Source organism: Callorhinchus milii, unplaced genomic scaffold (genome assembly GCF_018977255.1).
Source record: "Callorhinchus milii isolate IMCB2004 unplaced genomic scaffold, IMCB_Cmil_1.0 Scaffold5, whole genome shotgun sequence".
Classification (NCBI taxonomy): domain Eukaryota; kingdom Metazoa; phylum Chordata; class Chondrichthyes; order Chimaeriformes; family Callorhinchidae; genus Callorhinchus; species Callorhinchus milii.
In genome coordinates this window covers 31,045,875-31,066,604 of record NW_024704746.1, presented here as the reverse complement: position 1 = coordinate 31,066,604, position 20,730 = coordinate 31,045,875, and the positions used below count along the sequence as shown (strand labels likewise).

At 38.1% G+C, this 20,730-nt stretch overlaps 1 protein-coding gene across 1 annotated transcript; it reads left to right on the top strand.

The window, feature by feature from the left end:
* Positions 1 to 1,987: 1,987 nt before the first annotated feature.
* slc17a8 (solute carrier family 17 member 8) lies at positions 1,988 to 20,624 on the top strand. Its single transcript, XM_007895456.2, has 12 exons — positions 1,988 to 2,088; positions 5,086 to 5,338; positions 6,276 to 6,394; positions 12,575 to 12,689; positions 15,157 to 15,244; positions 16,375 to 16,461; positions 17,022 to 17,164; positions 18,121 to 18,270; positions 18,843 to 18,975; positions 19,449 to 19,559; positions 19,777 to 19,904; positions 20,277 to 20,624. Exons 1-12 carry the CDS (start codon positions 1,988 to 1,990, stop codon positions 20,622 to 20,624), a joined length of 1,776 nt encoding a protein of 591 aa, XP_007893647.2.
* The last annotated feature ends 106 nt before the right edge of the window (positions 20,625 to 20,730 follow it).

Below are 20,730 nucleotides of genomic sequence, written 5' to 3'. Positions count from 1 at the left end.
GCAGGAACAAAATAGAAAATGATAGCACTTGATAACGTTACATCTGTTCCAGTACAGATGAATGATAATTTAGTTAGTGTCTGGATTAGAGTAACCAGCCGAAGTGTTATTGTCATATTACTGGAATATTGTTGGTCTTATCCAAATATCTTGTCCCAAAAAAGGAACTTCTAAAAGGAATTGGAAAAGGCATTGAAGAGAAGACAGTAAGAGGTTGTGAAAATGACATTGGGATGGAAGTTAGAGTAAAATCGTGCAGTGCATCAAGTGTTCACAGAGTCAGTAGGTCTTTGAGAGTTTTGTGGTTGGTATTAGACGCCTGAATCTCCTGGAAAGGAATTGTTCACAAAGTGCAGATCGATGACATTTAATGAATATCACCCAGAACCAGCAGAAAGTTGAATCGAGCCAAGAGATTAGCTGATAAAGTAACAGGTGGAGTGTTACCCTCATTCACCACGAGGAGGCAGCAGAAAATCAGCTGCAAACCCAAACTCTGGTCCAGAAAAAGCGAACAAAGAAAGCATTACAAAACATCAGAATGTCACAATTTAACAAATAATACAGCCTTTTTTAACCAAAACGATCTTCAGCTCCTACCTGTTAGGGATATGCATTCTTCAGAAGATGCATAAGTCGTCTGCAGTCCAGTTGCTGTTCTGAGTGTCCAGTAAAGGAACATGGTATCTAATAAGGTCTTGTGAGAACCTCTGGTACAAACCCTCAAGAAATGCAAACTTGAACAGACGTATTGCAAAAAAAACAATCACCTTTATGTTTTTATGTTCTTCCTTAAAAAGACTCCAAACTGCAGAGATTTGTAAAACAAGGTTGCAGTTGCATCCATCCAATTAATTGGCTTTTCATTTCGTTTCCCCTCAGCTAGTGGTTTTTTGAAATAATTAGCATGTTTTAGGAAAGTCGACTGGGTTTTAACAAAAAAAACCTTGGGAGCATTTTCCTGTCTGCTTAAAGCACTTCCTTAATTGATTTAAAACCACCGATTTGGTGTGCTCAACTACAAACACAGCAAAAGTATTTGATTATACCCTGCAAGTAAATACAAAAGCTGGGTAATAAAATGCTGGGGTTACATGCACAAGCTGCTAATTGCTAATGAAATATTAAAGGACCCACGTAGGTCAAATGCAAAAAAAAAAAAGGTGTGGGTTTTAAATTTTAAAACCTCTTTCCATCCTTTCTGTATCCATTGCACAGAGATTGCTAACCTTAGACGTGCGTCACGCAGCCAAAGGACAAAGTGGTTCAATTTTTAATAAACTCTTTCTTTTTTTTTGCCCCCCCCCCAATGCTGTGACGATGGCAATGGAGAAATGCAATGCTTTTGGGGGGGTGGGGGTGTGAGCTGCAGCAAGAGCTCCTATGTGCAGTTGCAGCAGTCAGACCTGCTGCATCCCAGCTCAGGACAGCTGATCAGTGCAACAGTAACTGGACCATCTCATAGGGTTGTATTTTTTTTCTCTCTCTCTCTCTCTTTCTCCTTATGTTTGCATTTAGCTCTTTTGCAGAAAACCATCTGCTTTTTTTTGGGTGGGGGGAGGTGGGGGTTGCTGTTATACACCAATTCTGCACTTCCACACCTGTGTGCAGTAAACATTAAGGATGCTTCGATGAGTTGACTCCTTTTTTTTGGGGGGGGTGGGTGGGGGGATAACGTGAAGGATGTAAAGATGGGCTTTTTGGTGTTGCATCCCAGAACCAGTTTCCATTGACTGAAATCTCCAGGATCCAGGAACGCACACACACTCTCTGCTCTGCTCTCCTCAATTGATTGGGAAGATCCTCAAGCTGTCTTGGAAAGATCTGGTCAAAAAAGGAGCTCACACACACACCAGCAAAAGCACACCAGGCTGAGCATGAAAAGCCAAACCAGGACAGTATTGCAGTGATCGCAGTGCTTAACATCTGGATTGACAATAATTGCAAACCCACACTCTCCAAAAAAAAAAAAATACAAGCAGGAAAAATGCCTTTCGAAGGGTTTAAAAAGCTGCAAGATAAGATCTTCAAGCCAGTGAAGGAGGAGGCGAAGTTTGTGGTGGCAGACTCTTTGGGTAATCTGCAAAGGTACAGATTTGCAAAGCATGTTTGTTGATTCAACGATTTTCTTTGTGGCATTGGAAAGTTTGTGCAATGGTGAGTGAGTGCACGTCTCATCACCTGGAAAGCTGGGAGCAAAGTGTTTATGTTTGTTGTCCACGTAGAAACAAATGCAGAAAGAAATATACCCCCCAATGACTGGGTAAATAAGATATCATCAAATACTTAATTTTTGCTTTGAAAGTAATTGAGCGAAAATCGATACTTGTTCCAATATATAATGCACAAAATATCTAACAGTGACAATGAACTGTACACCAATGGAAATAACCTATGATAACTCACTCTTTTTTTAAAAAATAGCAAAATAGATAAAGGGGAATGAGAGGTACTCTACTTAGAAAGTAATATTGCTTGCAGTTGGTTTAAAATATAGTAACCTACACACATATGCATCTGTTTTAAGCACTCGTTTGAATGTAAAATACTATATGTGAAACTGAAGAGGATTTATAAATCACTTGCTATGATCAACTCCTTTCAACAATCATGAATAAATTATTTGGGGAAGTATTTATTCCCCATAACTCAGTGAACCCAACCTAAAGAGGAAAACATGTAAGAGGTTGAATAACAGGCACGTAATTTAGTTCAGTTACATTTTTTAATACAGAAATACAAGAAGTAATGAAAGGTGTTATTGGTACATTTATATGAAAGCAAAATGGTGATATGTGTAATATTTATGGACTTGTTGTAGTTCTGAGCTATGTATAGTTGTGACTTTGTTTATAAAATGAAAAGGCTCAGAGGAATGATTTATAGTGCATGCAATTGATGCCATCTTAACCAAATATTAATAAGACGCCTTCATAGCACCTAGTTATTAAAAAAAGGCACTTAAATGATATAACAAGAAAAAACACTTTCATTAAGATGCTACAAAAAAAATGATCGTTTATTAAAGACTGTTCTGTTCCTACCTTAGTAATCATACCTATTTTGATGCATAATAATCTACAGTTTAAATCCATTAAGTGGAAGGATTTGAAGTGATAATGCCTTAGTTCTGCACCACTATTGTTTAGACAATGCCATGTGTCATAGCAGAATCGCTTTACACATAGAAAGTTTCCATTACACGACATCTAATTCACTATCATCGATCAGAAAACATTCACCAACACTGTAAAAGCACTAACTAACTAACCTCAAGATTATTTTCCATTAACACTCAATGACTGCAAATCATTTATCACTGTTGGAGATAGCCACAGATGAACAGAGTGGTGCCCTGTATGAAGAAAGATCTGCATCGTGGTGTCCTTTTGTGGAACAACAAGAATGCCTGTTCCTTTATATCTTCAAATATAGAAGAAATATTGATTTACAATTACTTGCCCGAGTGTTATGAGGATAATAATAATAATAATAATCCTTGCATTTAATATAGCATTTATCATGTCTTCGAGACGACTCCAAGCACTTCACAGAACATACTGTAAAGTGAATCGACTGTATATTTTGTGAGTGAAAGGATGGTGTCTAATAATAATAGTTTGAGATTTTAGACATTATCTTGTGCTATTAGACTCCCCTGAGACCCTGGGGGTAGCCTCATTTTAAATCATCATCAGTCACAGGCACTCTGCTCCTCCGACAGTATATTGAATGTACATTTATTCACATTAAAGCCACTCTACTTTGTGTATGTGAATGAAACTAAAAGGCAATCATTGACAAAATATGATTTAAACTAAAAAATTAAAATGCATTCAGAAAATGCAAATATTTATTTGAAATAAGTTCTTTGAGTAAAATACTTTAGGGTTGTGTCTAACTTTTTTTCCTCATCTGTGGTTATAATATTTACACAACAGCTTTGGTGTGTAGTGCCCAGTGATGCATCTCTTTTTAAACAGGTTAGGTGGGATGGAACTGGCTGGATTAAATTACAAGACAGCGACACATCAAGCAGTAAAGACAACATTATAAACTGCTGGAACAAAGCTTGATCTATTTATCAATGATATTTAAACCATGGCATGTGGTACGGTTTTGAAATTTACACCAAACTGTGTTCTGTATAATTTATACAGGTGGAGTCATGGGACGTTTTTGTTCCAATTTTGGAAAGTTCTTCTTGAACATTGACTAACATGGTGAATGGTGACAGATGACAGACTAACGTAATTAAATTGCATAATCTATGAGTAGAATGGTGTCACAGTGGCTTAGGCTACTTAGATGACAGGAAAAGTTCAGCTGAAGGCGTTCGACCAAATTGCTCTCATCATTTCAAATACTATCATTTTTTTATTATAGCATCAAGCTATTTCTTAAAGAGTCCAATATATTGGCCTTTATCACTCTTTCTAGTATCTCAATGTCGATTACCCTTTCCTTAAAGAAATATTTCCTGATATCTATCCTAAAATTGACTTTCATAACCCTGAACCTGTGTCTTCTTGATATGTTTCTGAAAACATTGTTCTGGGTTTATCTTTTCTATCCCATTTAGCAGCTTTAATGTGTCTATAACATTCTTTCTAAGATGTCCATATGTAGGACTGAAGAGTCCCACTTATCAAGTTGTTCCTTTTAAGGGATGTGGGAAGAAGTTATATTTTTGAGAAAAGTAATAAACATAAGTGGATTTCTACAAAACTTCATAAACAGAAGTGTGTATAGGAGATCACACTGATGAAAGAACTGTCTGTATATTGTGCACAGAATCAAGAGTTAAATCTTAACCAAACAGGGATGAAACCAGATTAACTTACTGTAATGCCCAAAGTTTATAGTTTAAAATATCACATTTTAAAGTGTGCATGAGTAGAGATTTTTGATGGTTTAATGATGCCCCATCATCTTACTTTATACAAACGTGCGACTGTATATTCTTTCCAAATTTCATCCAGTGATTTACATTATGTACATTTCACATGTGTGTGCTAATAAACCACAAGATGGTCAACGTATTTGCAGTCACATTTGATTGTTTGTAATTATTGTCACTCCTAGAACTGTGGATGGCACCAATGTGGAAGAAGACCAAATTGAGTTGACTGAAGATGGTCAGCCTGTAAAGGTTACGGTGAACAAACGACCGTTGTGTGACTGGCTCTGCTGTGGAATCCCCAAACGCTACATAATTGCTATCATGAGTGGTCTTGGATTTTGCATCTCCTTTGGGATCCGGTGCAATTTGGGTGTGGCAATAGTTGAGATGGTCAATAACAACACTGTCTATGTAAATGGAAAGCCAGAGATTGAGGTAAGTAAAAATAGTATGATTGAGGCAGATGGATAAACGTTTAAGTCGTTCTGATCAGAACACAGAATTGTTCAGTGTTTTAATCGTGTGATATAAGGATATCTGTCAAATATCGCTGCATGTTTTCTTCCATGAAGATCAATGGCCGGTCAGGGGTGATTTACAGAAGTGAGTATAGTTCCAAGTGTGTATGAATTTGGGATGTGAAAAGTGATGCCACCGTGAATAAATATCCGAGTATCACACTGCAAAGGAACTAAATACTGCAGGTCTTTATAATAACCACAGCACAGTGACTTTCTGTAGGCGTAACTGATGGGAGTGAACCAATCATTCTGGATGTAGTGGGATGTCCTCCCGACCTGAAAGGTGCTATGCAAATGTAATTTTGTTGTTGTTGTAGTGGTGTTTCTGAAGGCAGTAATTCATGGTTATCTAATTGTGCAATGTAATACTCATCTGAAAAATTCCTTCTCTGGTCAGCTCAGCAACATGGAGCTGAATATAAGAAAGGTCATATCTTGTTTTGAACAACTACAGTAGTTTGGGAGTATGAACTCGAAGATCCAGTTTCTCAGACTTAGCATCTATGAACATTTAGGTGGGCTATTTTTGTAAAAAAAAAGTCACTGAACGAACCATTGATGATTTTGGGCTACTTTTGATGCAAAAATAGGCTGAAACATTAGAGAAATAAAAGGATGCCCATTGGAAATTGCTCCATTTGAGCTGCAAGATGAGAATGCATGGGAGTAGCAATTTCTTTTGAAGATGAGGCTGTTTTATGCAAGTGTTTGCTGCACTTTAGAGCTGTGATGGACTGGTTTGAAAAATAATTAAGCAGGATGATTAAATAAACCAGTATGAAAAGAACATGCACTTTGCACACGTATGATAAGGGTCATGTGTCTCTCTGCTGCTTCTTCTGNTTTTTTAGAAACCTCAATTCAACTGGAATCCCGAGACTGTGGGACTGATTCATGGCTCCTTTTTCTGGGGGTATATAGTTACTCAAATCCCAGGAGGTTTTATCTCGAACAAACTTGCTGCAAACAGGTAAGCACACTTGCACTTTCGCACTTCCTAAGTCTTTGTAAGATGAAAGTTGTGCGTGATTCATATCAATGTGCTGTTCGTCCAGCACTGAGAGGTAGCAATATTTGCAGTATTTCACCCTTTCCTATAATAATCTCTCCAAAAAGCAAAACAATAATAAACTGGTCATTTTCAATCCACGACTGTTCGTGGGACGCCCATTGACGTTGCTCTGCGCAATTGGCTGCCGCGTTTCGCGCCCCCGTTTCGGTCAATTCACTTTACAGTCTATTCTGTGAAGCGCTTTGAGACGTCGAGAGGACGTGAATAGCGCTATATCAAATGCAAGGATTATTATTATATGTTTAATCAGTTCTAACAGATTTCTAACAGATTGAAATTCAGGCACCTAATCGATCTATGCTTTTTGTTTTTTTCATATTCATCATTTCAATATGTTCAATCAATTTTCTAAAGTTTTCCCTTGACATATGCTTCTCTGCTCCTGATCGTTCAGCGCTCTGAGATGCTGCCCTGCGTGGAGGGTGCGATATAAGTGCAAGTTGTTGTTGTTGTTGTCGATCTGACCTCCTCTTGTTTCTTCCCCCGTTCCTATCCTGCTGACTGAGGATAAATGGGGCACCCAAATTACTCCACAGCAAAATTCGGATAACCTAGCAGAATCATGATCAGCTGTTGTAACCTAGAATCAAGGCGGTGAGCTTCCAGTCTGCATGGATTAGGGCTGCTCTGGCAGCACTAATGACAACACTATCCACTGGAGGAACTTGAAGTGAATCCAGTACCCAGAGATTAATCTGCCTAACTAACATGCCTTAAAAAGGAAAAATGTGCCATGGGTTAAGAGCGGGGGAGTGGTACTCGTTGGTAGCTCTACAAAGAGTCGGCACAGGTACAACGGGCAGAATGGCCTCCTTCCGGGCTGTAAGATTCTGTAATACTATAGTAAAAAAAGGAAAAAATTTCAGCTAACTGTTACTATGCAGAGATTGGTACAAATGTTTCCTGGCACAATAAAAAGCTTCAGAAAATTAAACCAAGTAGCTAACTGGGCTTCCACCATTTTTTAAAATAAGCAGCTGAATTCAGATTTGTCAGCTCAGCTTACTGTGATTTTGAACCCTGGTGAAGGAACATGTCTTAGAGAAAATAAGTATTTATTTCTTGTAAAAGTATGTTCTTAAGAATGTAAATAATCGAACAATATAACTTGGCCCTGTTGGTACCACTCAGTTCTGGGTCGGAAGATTGCGGGTTCAAATGCATGTTGAGATTTGAGTTAGTCGAGGCTGACATTCCAGTGCATTATTGGGGGAATGCCACAGTGTCAAAGCTGCCATGCTTTGGGTGGACCTTTAAACTAAGATCCAATTTGTCTGTTCTTGAGGTGAATCCCACAACATTATTCCAAGAGACCTGGGGTCCTTGCTGACAATCCTCCAGATTAGTTTGTCAGTCACCTCATGGGCTGTTTGTAGTTATTATTGCCCACTGAAGTGGTCACTACACTTGATACGCTAAATAATATTAATAATAATAATTCTTGCATTTGATATAGCGCTTTATCACGTTGTTGAGACGTCTCAAAACGCTTCACAGATCTGGTGGATTGACTGTGCATTTTGTGGGTGAAATATTTATATATGTATATACTGTAATGCACTTTGAGAAACTTCAACAGGAGAATATAAGAATGTAATTTCTTTCTTACTTCCACTGTTATAGGAATGAGTCAATGAGCCATCCTGGTAAAAGAGACCTAAAAAATATTTTATCACCTTTATTAGCATATTAAAATCAATCATATTGCATATTTTTGTTACTGCCAATAAATGTGTGTACAGCTGGGCTGTACTTTTATGGTCTTCATAATGATAAAATGACTGAAATTTTGTAGAAATTAAGAATTTTAATATTCGAATGACCATGTTACTTTGCAGTTATATAAAAAAGTATAAAATATCTGAGCTTGTGTACATAAATCAGAAATTACAGCATACTTTATTGTCAGATGATATTGTTGTAACAGGAGTGATGGAGAAAGGAGGGCACAGCTGGCAAAGTTAATTATTAATAAACCTTTTTCTGCATTCAGTGTCAGATTGGCGAAGGTTGAACTGTCACTTAATATTGTTTCATAAACACACTGACACAGACAAATTTGATAAACTATGGATTTATTTTGCAGATTGGTAGTAAGTGAAACAAATACAGCAGTTTAAGTCCGATGAAACAGGCGCTCTTGTTTTAATAATATAATAATAATCCTTGCATTTATTATAGTGCCTTATCACGTTGTTGAGATATCTCAAAGTGCTTCACAGAATATACTGTAAAGTCTGTATTGACTGCGTATTTTCTGGGTGAAATTATTGTTCTGCCTTACTCTGCAAAAGGTATCAGTGTGGAAGCAGTCAGGTCAGACCTGCCCTTGACCTAACCTGACCATAATCAGTCAAGGCCACAGAGGTATTTTCTTGTTCACTGTATTCATTTGTTCATATTATTTTAACGGAGAGCTATAAAATATAAAATGAGCAATGAAACTGGTAGACAATTCCTGAACTTTATTGTTGCATTCATGGTTACATCAGGACAGTTTCTGCATATACAGGGTGACCAAAATGTCATGATAGGTACCTTATTATCTTAAAAAAATTCTTTAAGACTTATTAGACATTGCAATAGTATCACGACTTTTTGCTCATCCTGTAAAACTGATAAAAATGTAAAAATAATGCTATCAACAACGTTTGAATTTAATTTAACGCTCGAAAAAATGTTGAACTGCCTCAAAGTTTTTACAGAATAAGAGTTATTTTAACATGTAGTGACTGTTGGAAAGTAGAAGCAAAGTGCAGGAATCCTCCACATCTACTCCCTTGTCTCCTTCAAGACCTGCCTCGAAACCTTCATCTTTGACAATGCCTTCGGTCATCCTCCCACCTCCTGCACAGAAAAATCCCATGAGATAAATGACAATTTATTTCCGTGAGATAAATGACAATTTATTTCCCGTGAGATAAATGACAATTTATTTTATTTTAAATTATCATTTTTTTCTTGAATAGATTTGGGGAGGAATATTGACCAGGACACCAAGAGAACTCTCTGCTTCCTTTAAAATGGTGTCCTTCGATAATTAATGCCCAGAATCTCCAGAACAGGCAGATGGGATGTTGGTTTAACATTTCATCCAAAGTCCTGTCCCTCCATCAGTGCAGCACTCCACAGTACTTCACTACTGCAGTGGAATGTCAGCCCCTATTATTAGTTCATATCATGATGTGGTCTTGAAACTTTAACTTGCCACTAGACTGTGTAGGAATAGATGTTGTTTAATTCACTTTCAACAACAATACCAAAAATAACTTGCATTTATATAGCGCCCTTCATGGGGGTGGCCTGTCAGAGCTGTTGTATTTCCTTGTAAGCAACAGTAGAGAGTGTTGAAGAGTTCAATTTATACCACTGATATAACAACCTTTCTGCTGGAAGTGTTCACTTTAGTTCACTGACCTGACTGAAGAGAGGATTCCCTGCAGAGCAGAGGATGCAGGCTCTAAGCTTTCGCAAGATAGGTTAGGATGAAGAAGGTCGTGTTTCACACTATCGAGTGAATAAGGTCTAAAATATGTTATTCATAACAGGAATCACAGTTTGTGACCCCTGCAGGTAAGTGAATATTGTATATGTCAAACCAACTCACAGGAATATGCTGATGAGTGCTCCGGGACACTACCCCACATGTAGGGCGCTATATAAATGCAAGTTGTTGTTGATATAGGTCAGCATGATACACATCTGTTTGCTGGCAGGAGTTGATATTTGCTAATGAATACCGTATTACGGTTTAGAACCCAATGTGCAAATACAAATTTAAGCACACTTTGATAAACGTTCACGCCAGTGAGCTGGAACTGTTCTGTGTGCACTGTCTACTTGACTAGTTGAATTAGCTTCCAATACTCATTGCAAAGGCTCGCACACCGGTAATGAATTATGATCCTATCCTCACTTGACCTCGACAAACATGTGCAATTAGTGTGGGAGGAGTCAAGAGCTATTACATGACTAGATTCATTGAGCAATTGTGTGCAAAGCAGGTAAGGAAATAGATTTCCACCCATGAACATTGATGTGTGCTTGATTTCAATCAGGACATATTTTCCCATATGGTCCTATATTTTGGGTTTCTTGAAGCCAGAAACCTAGATATAAAATGACTCAGTGCATGATATGGGTGCAACTGAATGAATGATGGACAAAAATGGATAAATGTGCTTTCAATGAATGCGCTTAAATGGTCTGTCTGCCGTGGGATATCACAAAACTTATTGCTTTCTTAGTAGCAATATTACAGCATGGTGGCATTTCATGTAATAGCAATTCCATCACCAAAGTGGCTTTAACTACGATAAAGCTATTTATGTCTGTTCGAAAATAACCTTTTTTAGTATTCTAAACAGGAAGAATATGTTTTGTTATATCCACTAGATGGTACTGTTAACAGAGTAAAGACTATTTCACAGACTATATAATGCACAATAATTGCTCCACATACATTCAATAAAGTCCTGATCAGTGGCTGAAACTCGCAAAACTAGAATCATTGGTACTAAACTTCAGGCACAACTGGAACAAAAATTTTTTCATTTTGTTGTGATTATTCGTTTCACGTTAACAACTTATTTTGGTTTATGAGATGAAATGCTTTGAATCTTTATCTTATATAAATGGAGCAATATAGGTGTAAATTGTTATTAGGAATGAGGTCCAAACTGAACCAAGACCTCAATTAAACCTAAAAGATGTCTTACAGATTATATCGATTTTAAAGCAGTTTGCATTTACTTTAATTTGTCTGTATATACGTCATACCACTCTCCGTGTCTTAATATTACGCCAGTCATATGTAGGATCATAAAATACCTGTTTATATGTGCATGACTAGTTTTTCACCAATCTTTCTCCACTGTGATACTATAATAATGGAAGTTCTTTTTTTCTCCCTAACTCTTATTCATGATGATGGCTCTGCCCTTAAGCTATAATTTCTGTGCCTCTCAGTGGAATTGCGAGCGCACAGTAGTGCTTTTCAGTTTTACATTACTCTTGCTGGCAATGCATTTGAGATTACATGTCACTGATGCTCTATATTCCTCAAGTTAATGGACTTCCCCTTAGTCTGGGTTGCTTTAAGTTGTATTCACTTGAAGTTGTGGATAACTGCAGTATGTTCATCACCAGAAAGCACTTTCACTGGTTAGCTTTCAGCTGGAAATTGTATTGACAGAGTTATGAGTCCTTTGTGCCTTATGTAAGGGGCAAAAATGTGTCAGGATTTGATAGAAGGAGGGACACAAACACACTTATTTCCCATCTGAATACTGTACTTTATTTTAGAGTTGTAGAGAAATGATATGTTGCTTACTAGAAACTGAAAGAGTGTCAAATGTAATCAAGATTCTGAGAATTGAAGGTATTGGCTTGGGGCGGGTTAGGTGTAAAACATTAATGTTTAAATATTTCTTCAACATTACCTAAAGGCACAATTTTAAGCTTACAAGAAATAAGGCTCACCAACAGTTTAAACCTTTAATTTGAAACTCAATCAAATAATAGTAATAGTACTTATATTTGATGCAGAACCTTTTATGCCAGGAAAAGTGCTCACAGGATATACTGTAAAGTGTAGTGACTGTGTATTTTATAGTTGGACACGACTGTCATTTGCGCATAGCAATGTCCCACAAACAGCCAAGAAGTGATGAATTTGAATGCTTCAAGGTAGGATTGTTCTGGTGCACAATCAAATTGAAAATAATTTTAGTGCCTGTTTCAAACCTTCATAAGCTTTAATCATAAACTTTTTTACTTATTTGCACTGATTTTAAAATTATTTTGCTGTTACACGTAGAGTTGATGACATTTTAAGATACTATTCAGCCTGACATTCTGCATAACAACAACAAATACAAGAACAAATTGCATTTACATCGCGCCTTTCACGTTGGAAATATATCCCAAGCCATTGGATGTGCTAAATAGCCTTAGCCAAAAAGAATTTTGTCGAAAAACATTGGGTTGTGGGTTGGGGAGTAAGCAAGTCGAAGAGGTAGGACACAAGAACAGTTAAACTTCACCTGATTTCTTTCAATGTTGTGCTTTATGTTTTAGAGTTTTTGGAGCTGCTATATTTTTGACTTCAACATTAAATATGTTCATCCCAGTGGCGGCAAGGTTTCACGTCGGCTGTGTCATGTTTGTAAGGATCTTACAAGGTCTTGTCGAGGTAAGTCTTTAGCATATAAAGGATGGTCATAAATAGTGATCTTTTAGAATGACTTAATGCATGCTCGTTGAATTATTTTATGAATGCCTGTTCCTTAAATAACTCTGTTCCATATTGTAGTACAATTGTGAGTTTGATTCTACAGTTCTACTGTAATTAGCAATGTGGAGCTTTATGCCTGATTTAGACTTCTTCCTCCACATCACACAATATCAGGGGGCATATAAAAAACAACTCATTTCAGACTTCTGCACACGTGTAGTTTGGAATTTGTGCCTGAACGCCAAATGAATTTCTAGTTAACATGAATAAACAATCAGTTTTGAAAGAAACTAGTTATGTTCCCGTCAACTAAAAGATTTAAGGTTATTAAAAATGGATACCTTTAAGGAATTTTGTGCTGATTGGCTGGGTAGGCTGTGTGCCTGAGATGGAGTTTTGTGACCAGCTTTTAACAGGTGACGAGTGATGTGCATTTGCGAGTCAATTAAATACCTCTAACACAACCTCTTCTAAGTGGCGTGAGGAGTGTGGGCTAGAGGGTGATTCACTCTTACATGTTCATTTGCCAGAGATTGGTTGATTGATCAGATTCAGCAACGAGCAACCTTTAATTCAATTAAAAATTGTGCTTCCATGCATTTTTTTGAAACTGCACACACAGCATGGCCATGAATGGCACAAAAGTCAAACAGGGACCAACAAGAGAGATGGGGTGGGCGTATCCTGCATTGTCAGAGATGCTGTCCTTCGGATGAGCCGTTAATCTGAGGACCAGTTGTTAAAGATCCCATGGCACTATTCGAATAGAGATGGGAGTTTCTCCTGGTTTCCTGGCCAACAACAACCAACAATTACATTTGTGTAGCGCCTTTCACATCGGATGGATGTCCCAAGGCCCTGGACAGTCAGGGATTTGAACCCAAGCAAGGGGTTGGGATCGGGAGGGGTGGAGGGCAGGGAGTGTAGGGGTAGGAGGGTGACTGAAGGCGCTGGTGAAAAGGACGTTGAGATGTGCCTTGAAGGAGGCAAGAGAGGCAGTAAGGCGAAGGGGCTGTGGGATGGAGTTCCAAAGAGTGGGGGCAGAGAGACTGAAGGCCTGACTGCTGATGGTGGGGCAGGCCATTTCAGGGGAATGCTGAGTGGAGGGAACGGACAGGTCGAAATGACAATCCCTCAAATAAAATTGATCATTCGTTCATGGCTTCTGGAACATTGCTGTGTGCAACTTGGCTGCTGTCCTCCCCCCACAAACTACGCAGTAACTCCACTTCTCCACTTCACAGTATATATCCTGTGAAGCACTTTGGGACATCCTCACAACATGAAAGGTGCTATTCCAAGAGTAAGGAAATGCAAGGTTTATTAACCTCAGAGTAACATAATTGTTACTGCTTACGATAAGAATTTTCATAAAGGAAAATTATAAAGCATTGGGCAGAATAAATGGCTGGTTTTCCCACTCCTTCCTCCCTCCCTCCAATTTACACATACTGCCCACACACATCCACAGACACACACAGACCCGCACAACACCCCCACATACTTCACCCACCCACACAAACACGTGCCAACCCCACATCCCACCCCCCACCCCACACACACACATTCCAGCTAAAATGACAACAGCTGCTTACTGTTTAAGTGACTGGAGTCCAAGGAAATGATTAACTAGTTGTTTCTTGCTGACTATGGTAAAATATTCGGCCTGGCTTCACCAAAACTGATTCTCATGTGGAAATATGCCTTCAGTCTGGATATCTCATTGGAATCCTTGAGTATTATCAACTCAAATGATTTTATTAAATACAGGCAGTAATACCATATAGATTTTTTTCATGGCTATAATTCTTTAGTTTGTCTGTGGAGGCACGAGATAGAGACATGCTCATGAATATATCATAATATCATAATAATAATAACCCTTGCATTTGGTATTGCGGCTTTCAGGTCAGGAAGACGTCCCACAAGCTTCACAGGATTTACAGTGAAGTGGAATGACTGTAGGTGAATGCAGCAGCCCAATCCACACAACAATGTCCCACAAACAGCAGTGACAGAATGACAAATTTTATTTGGGGGTTTGCTGGCCAGGACGCCAGGAGAAACTCTCTTCTCTTTTTGACTTTGGTTTAGCATCTCATGTGAAGGAAGTTAATGGAGTACATTGCCATCTCATCTGCAGGATGCTAATGGAGCTCACTAATATATCAAAAAATCATGCTGCCGTGTACCCAATAGAAAGTAACACCTCTATTACTTATGAAGCACGTATTTAGAAGTTCTTTCCCCTCAATAATCTCACTTCTATTTTTAGCTGTAATAACGAAAACTGTATTATATAAATCGGTAACGGAGGTTCAAATACTCTACACATTTCTCTGCCTTTTCCATTGTTCTATTTTGGAACTGCCCTATTTTGGAAAGGTAAAAACTAATGTTGTTGAAATCTCCATTCATGTTCCAGGGAGTTACCTATCCTGCATGCCATGGATTATGGAGCAAGTGGGCCCCTCCTTTAGAAAGAAGCCGATTGGCAACAACATCTTTCTGTGGTTAGTGTTTGCATCCTTTACATCTCTTCAAGGTATCAAGGGATAAGGAGCAAAGGTGGGTAAATGGAGTTGAGGCACAGATCAGCCAATTTAATAGAATGGCGGTACAGGCTCGAGGGCTGAATGGCTTACTCTTGTTCTCATTTTCCTATGTTCTTGTAGAATGCCTAGTTTTCAATTCCTTGTGATGTGCGTTGTTTAAGAACTCCAAAAAAACCTTCAAAGTTAAGACTGATTGCAACAATTTGCCGAATTCTGGACTTTCGAAAATGCTGCATAAATGAATGCATCTAGACCCAGGTGGAATTGGTATATTTGAGAGAAAGTTCTAAAGTAGAAATTAATGAAGGGATGATAAGGAATCATACATTAGCTGAGCTATATTTTCCAATGAATAGAATTTAACTATAAGCATCAGCCTAGCCTGCAGATGACGCGGAAATGTTAACATATTTTGTCTGTATTTCAGCAAATATCAAACAAATTACTGATATTATCAGATTTGTTATCTGAAGGAAGAAATATCTGGAGATGGAGAGTTATTGCTTGAATAATTTCCAGTGTTGTTTTTGTAGGGACGTGTGGTAAATCTTCTCTTGGTAACCGATATCTGATGGCAATGAATGCCCGTTTCTATGGCGACATATTAACATTGCTTCATAAAAGAACTTTTTAATACAACTTGTTGTACAACTACATAGCAGCGATTGATTCAGAAATGTCTAATATAATCAATTGTGATAGATGAGTCCTTATTGAATTCTGGCTGTTATCAGCCTGGCCCGAAGGTTTCAGCCTGAAGGGAGAGGTAATACAAATACAATACAAAATGATATTTGTATAGCGCCCTTCACGTCAGGAGGACATCCCAAGGCACTAATGGGTGAGGCGGGCTAACCTGAGCCACTACCACTAAAATATCGTCTCCAATGCAAAGTTTAAATATTCATAAATACTGTATTATTATGCTGCAGTGTCAAGCGGTTTGAGACATCCTCCCAACATGAAAGGTGCTATATAAATGTAAATTGTATTGTAATTGTATTGTATTTCACAAGAGTCGTGTTTACTGGTGAAATAAAGATGAGAGCAATGGTTTTCCTCTCACTGAGAGCTTCTCTGTTTTTTAGGTTCTTATGCAGGAGCCGTGGTTGCAATGCCACTTGCAGGACTACTGGTGCAGTATAAAGGATGGTCTTCAGTTTTCTATGTTTATGGTAAGTACGCTTCAAAACTACAAAGTATAAGAGGATGGGTAACCTTCAGGAATTGCACCTCTAACTTCTGCAACTCCCTCCAGGATGTGTGTTCTTCTATATCATTCTGCTTTTGGGGGCAAAATATTAGGAGAGGGGGGTGATGACATTTAGGCATCCAGTAAATATTTTGGTGCTGGTTAAGAGATCACAGTAACTCTATATTAGAAAATCTACTAATTTCTGCACAATCGGGAATGTGGTTCTTTGCTTCAGGATTTACATTCAACTTAAATTCTCTTAAATAATTGTTTTGATGGAAAAAGTCAAGTAGTTCTAGTTGTGATTTGATTTTAAACAGATGGCAGTAGTACAATACAATAATAATCTTTGCATTTGATATAGCGCATTTCGCACTGGGAGGATGTCTCAAAACACTTCACCGAATTAAGTACCGTAACTTGTATATTAAGTGTCGAACAGCACAGACAAGATTATTGAGTGATCAGAAATAAAAGATTGTGGGATCGTCTTTCTTTCTACTACACAAAACATTCACTTTTCCTTTTTAAATACGATAGGATTTTTTGGAATGATTTGGTACATATTTTGGCTTTTGCTTGCCTATGAAAGTCCAGCAACGCACCCTACAATAACACACGAAGAGCGATCCTACATTGAGGCAAGCATAGGAGAAGGGGCCGGTTTACTGAGTGTAACCCAGGTGAGTTTAGAGATTCAATGTAGTTTCAGAAAGGACTTTTCCTTAAATGATATTTTTGGAACTGATAACTCAGTGGATCAGACCTCCGTATTATTATGCTGTTTTTTAACTTTCAAAGTTTGCCCGAGTAATCTATTCTACCTATTCTGCTTTCTGTGTAAAATAATTAAATCTCACCTATCTCCTCACCTTCTTTCTACTGAGTTTGAGTCTGTCTCCTTCTTCTACATTTTTTGATCTTAGGGTCCAAATTGCAGCAATTTATAATAATAATAATCCTTGCATTTGATACAGCGCCTTATCACGTCATTGAGACATCTCAAAGCGCTTCACAGAATGTACTGTAAAGTGGCTTGACTCTGTATTTCGTGGACGAAACGCGGCAACCAATTATTACCCCAGCAAGCAAGCTGCCAGTCAACTAACAACTGTGTTCCTACTTACTGCTAGGTAAACAGAGGCATGCGGAATAAGGAAACTTGTCTAACGTTTTGTCCTGCCCAGGAATCCAACCCAGGTCCTCTTGCTTGTTAGGCGAGCGCGCTAACTAACCACTATGCTACGGAACTCCAAAAAGTTTTCTAAATAAGCACTCCAGGTTACAATGAGGATTCCTTCCTGTAACCAGAATTACGTCATGCCAATAAATGGGGGACCTGCACTCTAATGCCATCTATTTATGGAACAGGATTTGTGTGGGCTGAGTGATGTACCTTTGATTACCAGAAGTCCCTAAATCTTGAATCGGGGCTGCACATCATGACCATATTGTAGCCTAAACAATATTTTAAAAGTGACAGGCGATTGGACTCTCAAGTCATTTTTATTTCTTTGTTTTCTCCTGTACAGTAAACAATGCTAAACGGCTCTGACCTAATTTAACAGTAATTCTGTTGGTTTCTTGTGACTGACAGATGCACGTACGATAACTGTGACTGTTCTTTCATATCCATCAGAAATTCAAGACACCCTGGAAGAAGTTCTTCACCTCAATGCCAGTTTATGCTATTGTTGTGGCAAACTTCTGCAGAAGCTGGACTTTCTATCTGCTACTCATCAGCCAGCCTGCTTACTTTGAGGAAGTTTTTGGATTTCCTATCAGCAAGGTACAGTGCGATTCCTATCAGTTGCTCTGATATTGCTGTCACTGTACAGTGATATTGTTATCAAAGAAGGTACAACATTATTGCTATTGAAAAATATGATAAATATGTTAAATTTTGGAGATTACAGGTCAGGAATCACAGGATGTGTGGCATATTCTATGAATCGTCCAATAAGTTATCAGTGATGAACACATCAGTGAGTTATAGTCAGTGGCATACATGGTATAAGATGAAGGAGATAATCACCGAAGAGTAGGTACTCTCATGCAAGTCCATTAAGAAAAAGATAACTTTCCTCTTTCAGTTTCAACTGGAAGAGTAGCTCTGTTATTGCAATTAATTGGTGGCCAAATTGATTTGAAACAAACCAGCCACAGAGACAAACTAGAGCAATGGTATTACAGTATGTCGAACCTCTTGGCTTATGCCACACTCAGGCATGTACGGTTTGGCAGCTGAAATAAATGAATAGCAAATATCATTGCATGTATTTTTCTTTAATTTTTGTATTGAAGAAGTTGGACTGTTTTGTAACTATAAATACAATACGATACTCCTCTTTGGTATTTCAGGTTGGCATTCTGTCTGCAGTTCCACACATGGTAATGACAATAATTGTGCCGATCGGAGGGCAGCTTGCTGATTTTCTGAGGAGCAGAAATATCTTATCAACCACAACCGTGAGAAAAATCATGAACTGTGGAGGTAACAGTACAACACTTCTTATTCTGTGCTTGCTACAGTTAATTGATTTCATTTAATTGATGAGGCTACAGAATGTACATAATTAGAAGATGAAATAATTTATTAAACAAAGTTAATTTAATATCTTTGTGGGCTAACAGATTAGCTGTATTTATGGTTGTTCAATACAAAGCCGCTGTGCTCGTTTACAATTCGATTCACAACAAAAAATATCAAGGGGTTATTTATCTTAATATATAAAACCATGTCCTACTTCATTTAGTACAGTTCTCATAGAAATAAAATTACACGGATGATTTTTGATGCATATCCTATTGATATCAATAACACTATTGTTTACCACATCAATACTGTAAGTGAACATGAGAAAAAGTGGAAATAATTGTCTTTAAAGTCAGTATTACTATGTATACTATTTACAGCGTGTACTTAGTTGACCATTCTCCCACTAATTAAATGCGTCCTTTTAAAAGGGTTTGGCATGGAAGCAACATTATTGCTAGTTGTGGGTTTTTCTCACACTAGAGCAGTGGCCATTTCCTTCTTGGTGTTTGCTGTGGGATTTAGTGGCTTTGCAATTTCAGGTAGGTTGACTTCTTCATTTCAATCTTCTGTCTCCAATCGTGTAATTATTTGATACAGTATTTACCATTTGTCATTTTTGTCGAGATGATATTATGTATAAACATGGCGATGATGTTTTATAATATAATTATGTGTCTGAGATTGCCTTGTTGAGATATTGCTTGACAAAGGTATAGAAACTGATGCACTGTTTTGAGTTATTCTTCTTGTACACAGGTTTTAATGTAAATCACTTGGACATTGCTCCTCGGTACGCTAGCATTCTGATGGGAATATCCAATGGTGTGGGGACCCTTTCTGGGATGATCTGTCCAGTAATAGTTGGAGCATTGACAATACATAAGGTACATCTGAATTTTTGTTCCGTTTCTTGTTCAACAATAATGTCCTTCTTTAATTGATGTCTGAAGTGTTTCAAATGATAATACACATATATATATATTATTTTGGTTTGATCAGCTGGGTGTCTGACGCATGCAGAAACCCATCACCATGCTTAAGAGTATCCAAACCAAGCTGAGAATTCCCTGCATCCCAGAGATAGATTGTATGGAATGGAATGCGCACTCTCTCCCGGAGGGATGCATCCTGCTTACAGGATAATATATATATAGAAAAGCATTTACAAGAGTCTGAAGGAAAGCGGTTTGTTTTTTATTATCTCGGGTCTCTTTAGGTGACTTTATTCTAATTTGTTTTACAATAATTGTCCCTAGACACGTGAAGAATGGCAGAATGTGTTTATCATTGCGTCCGTAGTCCACTATAGCGGAGTGATATTCTATGCGATTTTTGCTTCCGGGGAGAAGCAGGACTGGGCAGATCCCGAGCAGACCAGTGACGATAAGTGTGGCATCATTGACCAGGATGAACTGGCGGAAGAGACTAATCTTAATGAGGACAATTACATCAGTCCAAAGAAAAAGACCTCCTATGGTGCTACAAGCCAAAACAATGGAGCCCGAAAGGAGGGCTGGAAAAAGAACAGAGGGAAAGCACAAGAGGTGGTAGACGAGCAGAACACTTACAGTTATGAAAATGGAGACTATCGAGAGTTGTCCTAATAGATCTGGTGATCTGGACTATGTGCAGCGGCAATTCGTTATTCACGTTCGACACAGGATCCTTTTTATTGGCTTATAATTTTAACGTTTAGCAACAGCCAGCTTT

Excerpts from the sequence above, each read along its gene's own strand:
- slc17a8 (XM_007895456.2), top strand. The coding sequence starts at position 1,988 with ATGCCTTTCGAAGGGTTTAAAAAGCTGCAAGATAAGATCTTCAAGCCA. Across the intron at positions 2,089-5,085 it reads TCTTTGGGTAATCTGCAAAG|AACTGTGGATGGCACCAATG; the intron begins GTACAGATTTGC and ends TGTCACTCCTAG. Across the intron at positions 17,165-18,120 it reads GTTTACTGAGTGTAACCCAG|AAATTCAAGACACCCTGGAA; the intron begins GTGAGTTTAGAG and ends CATATCCATCAG.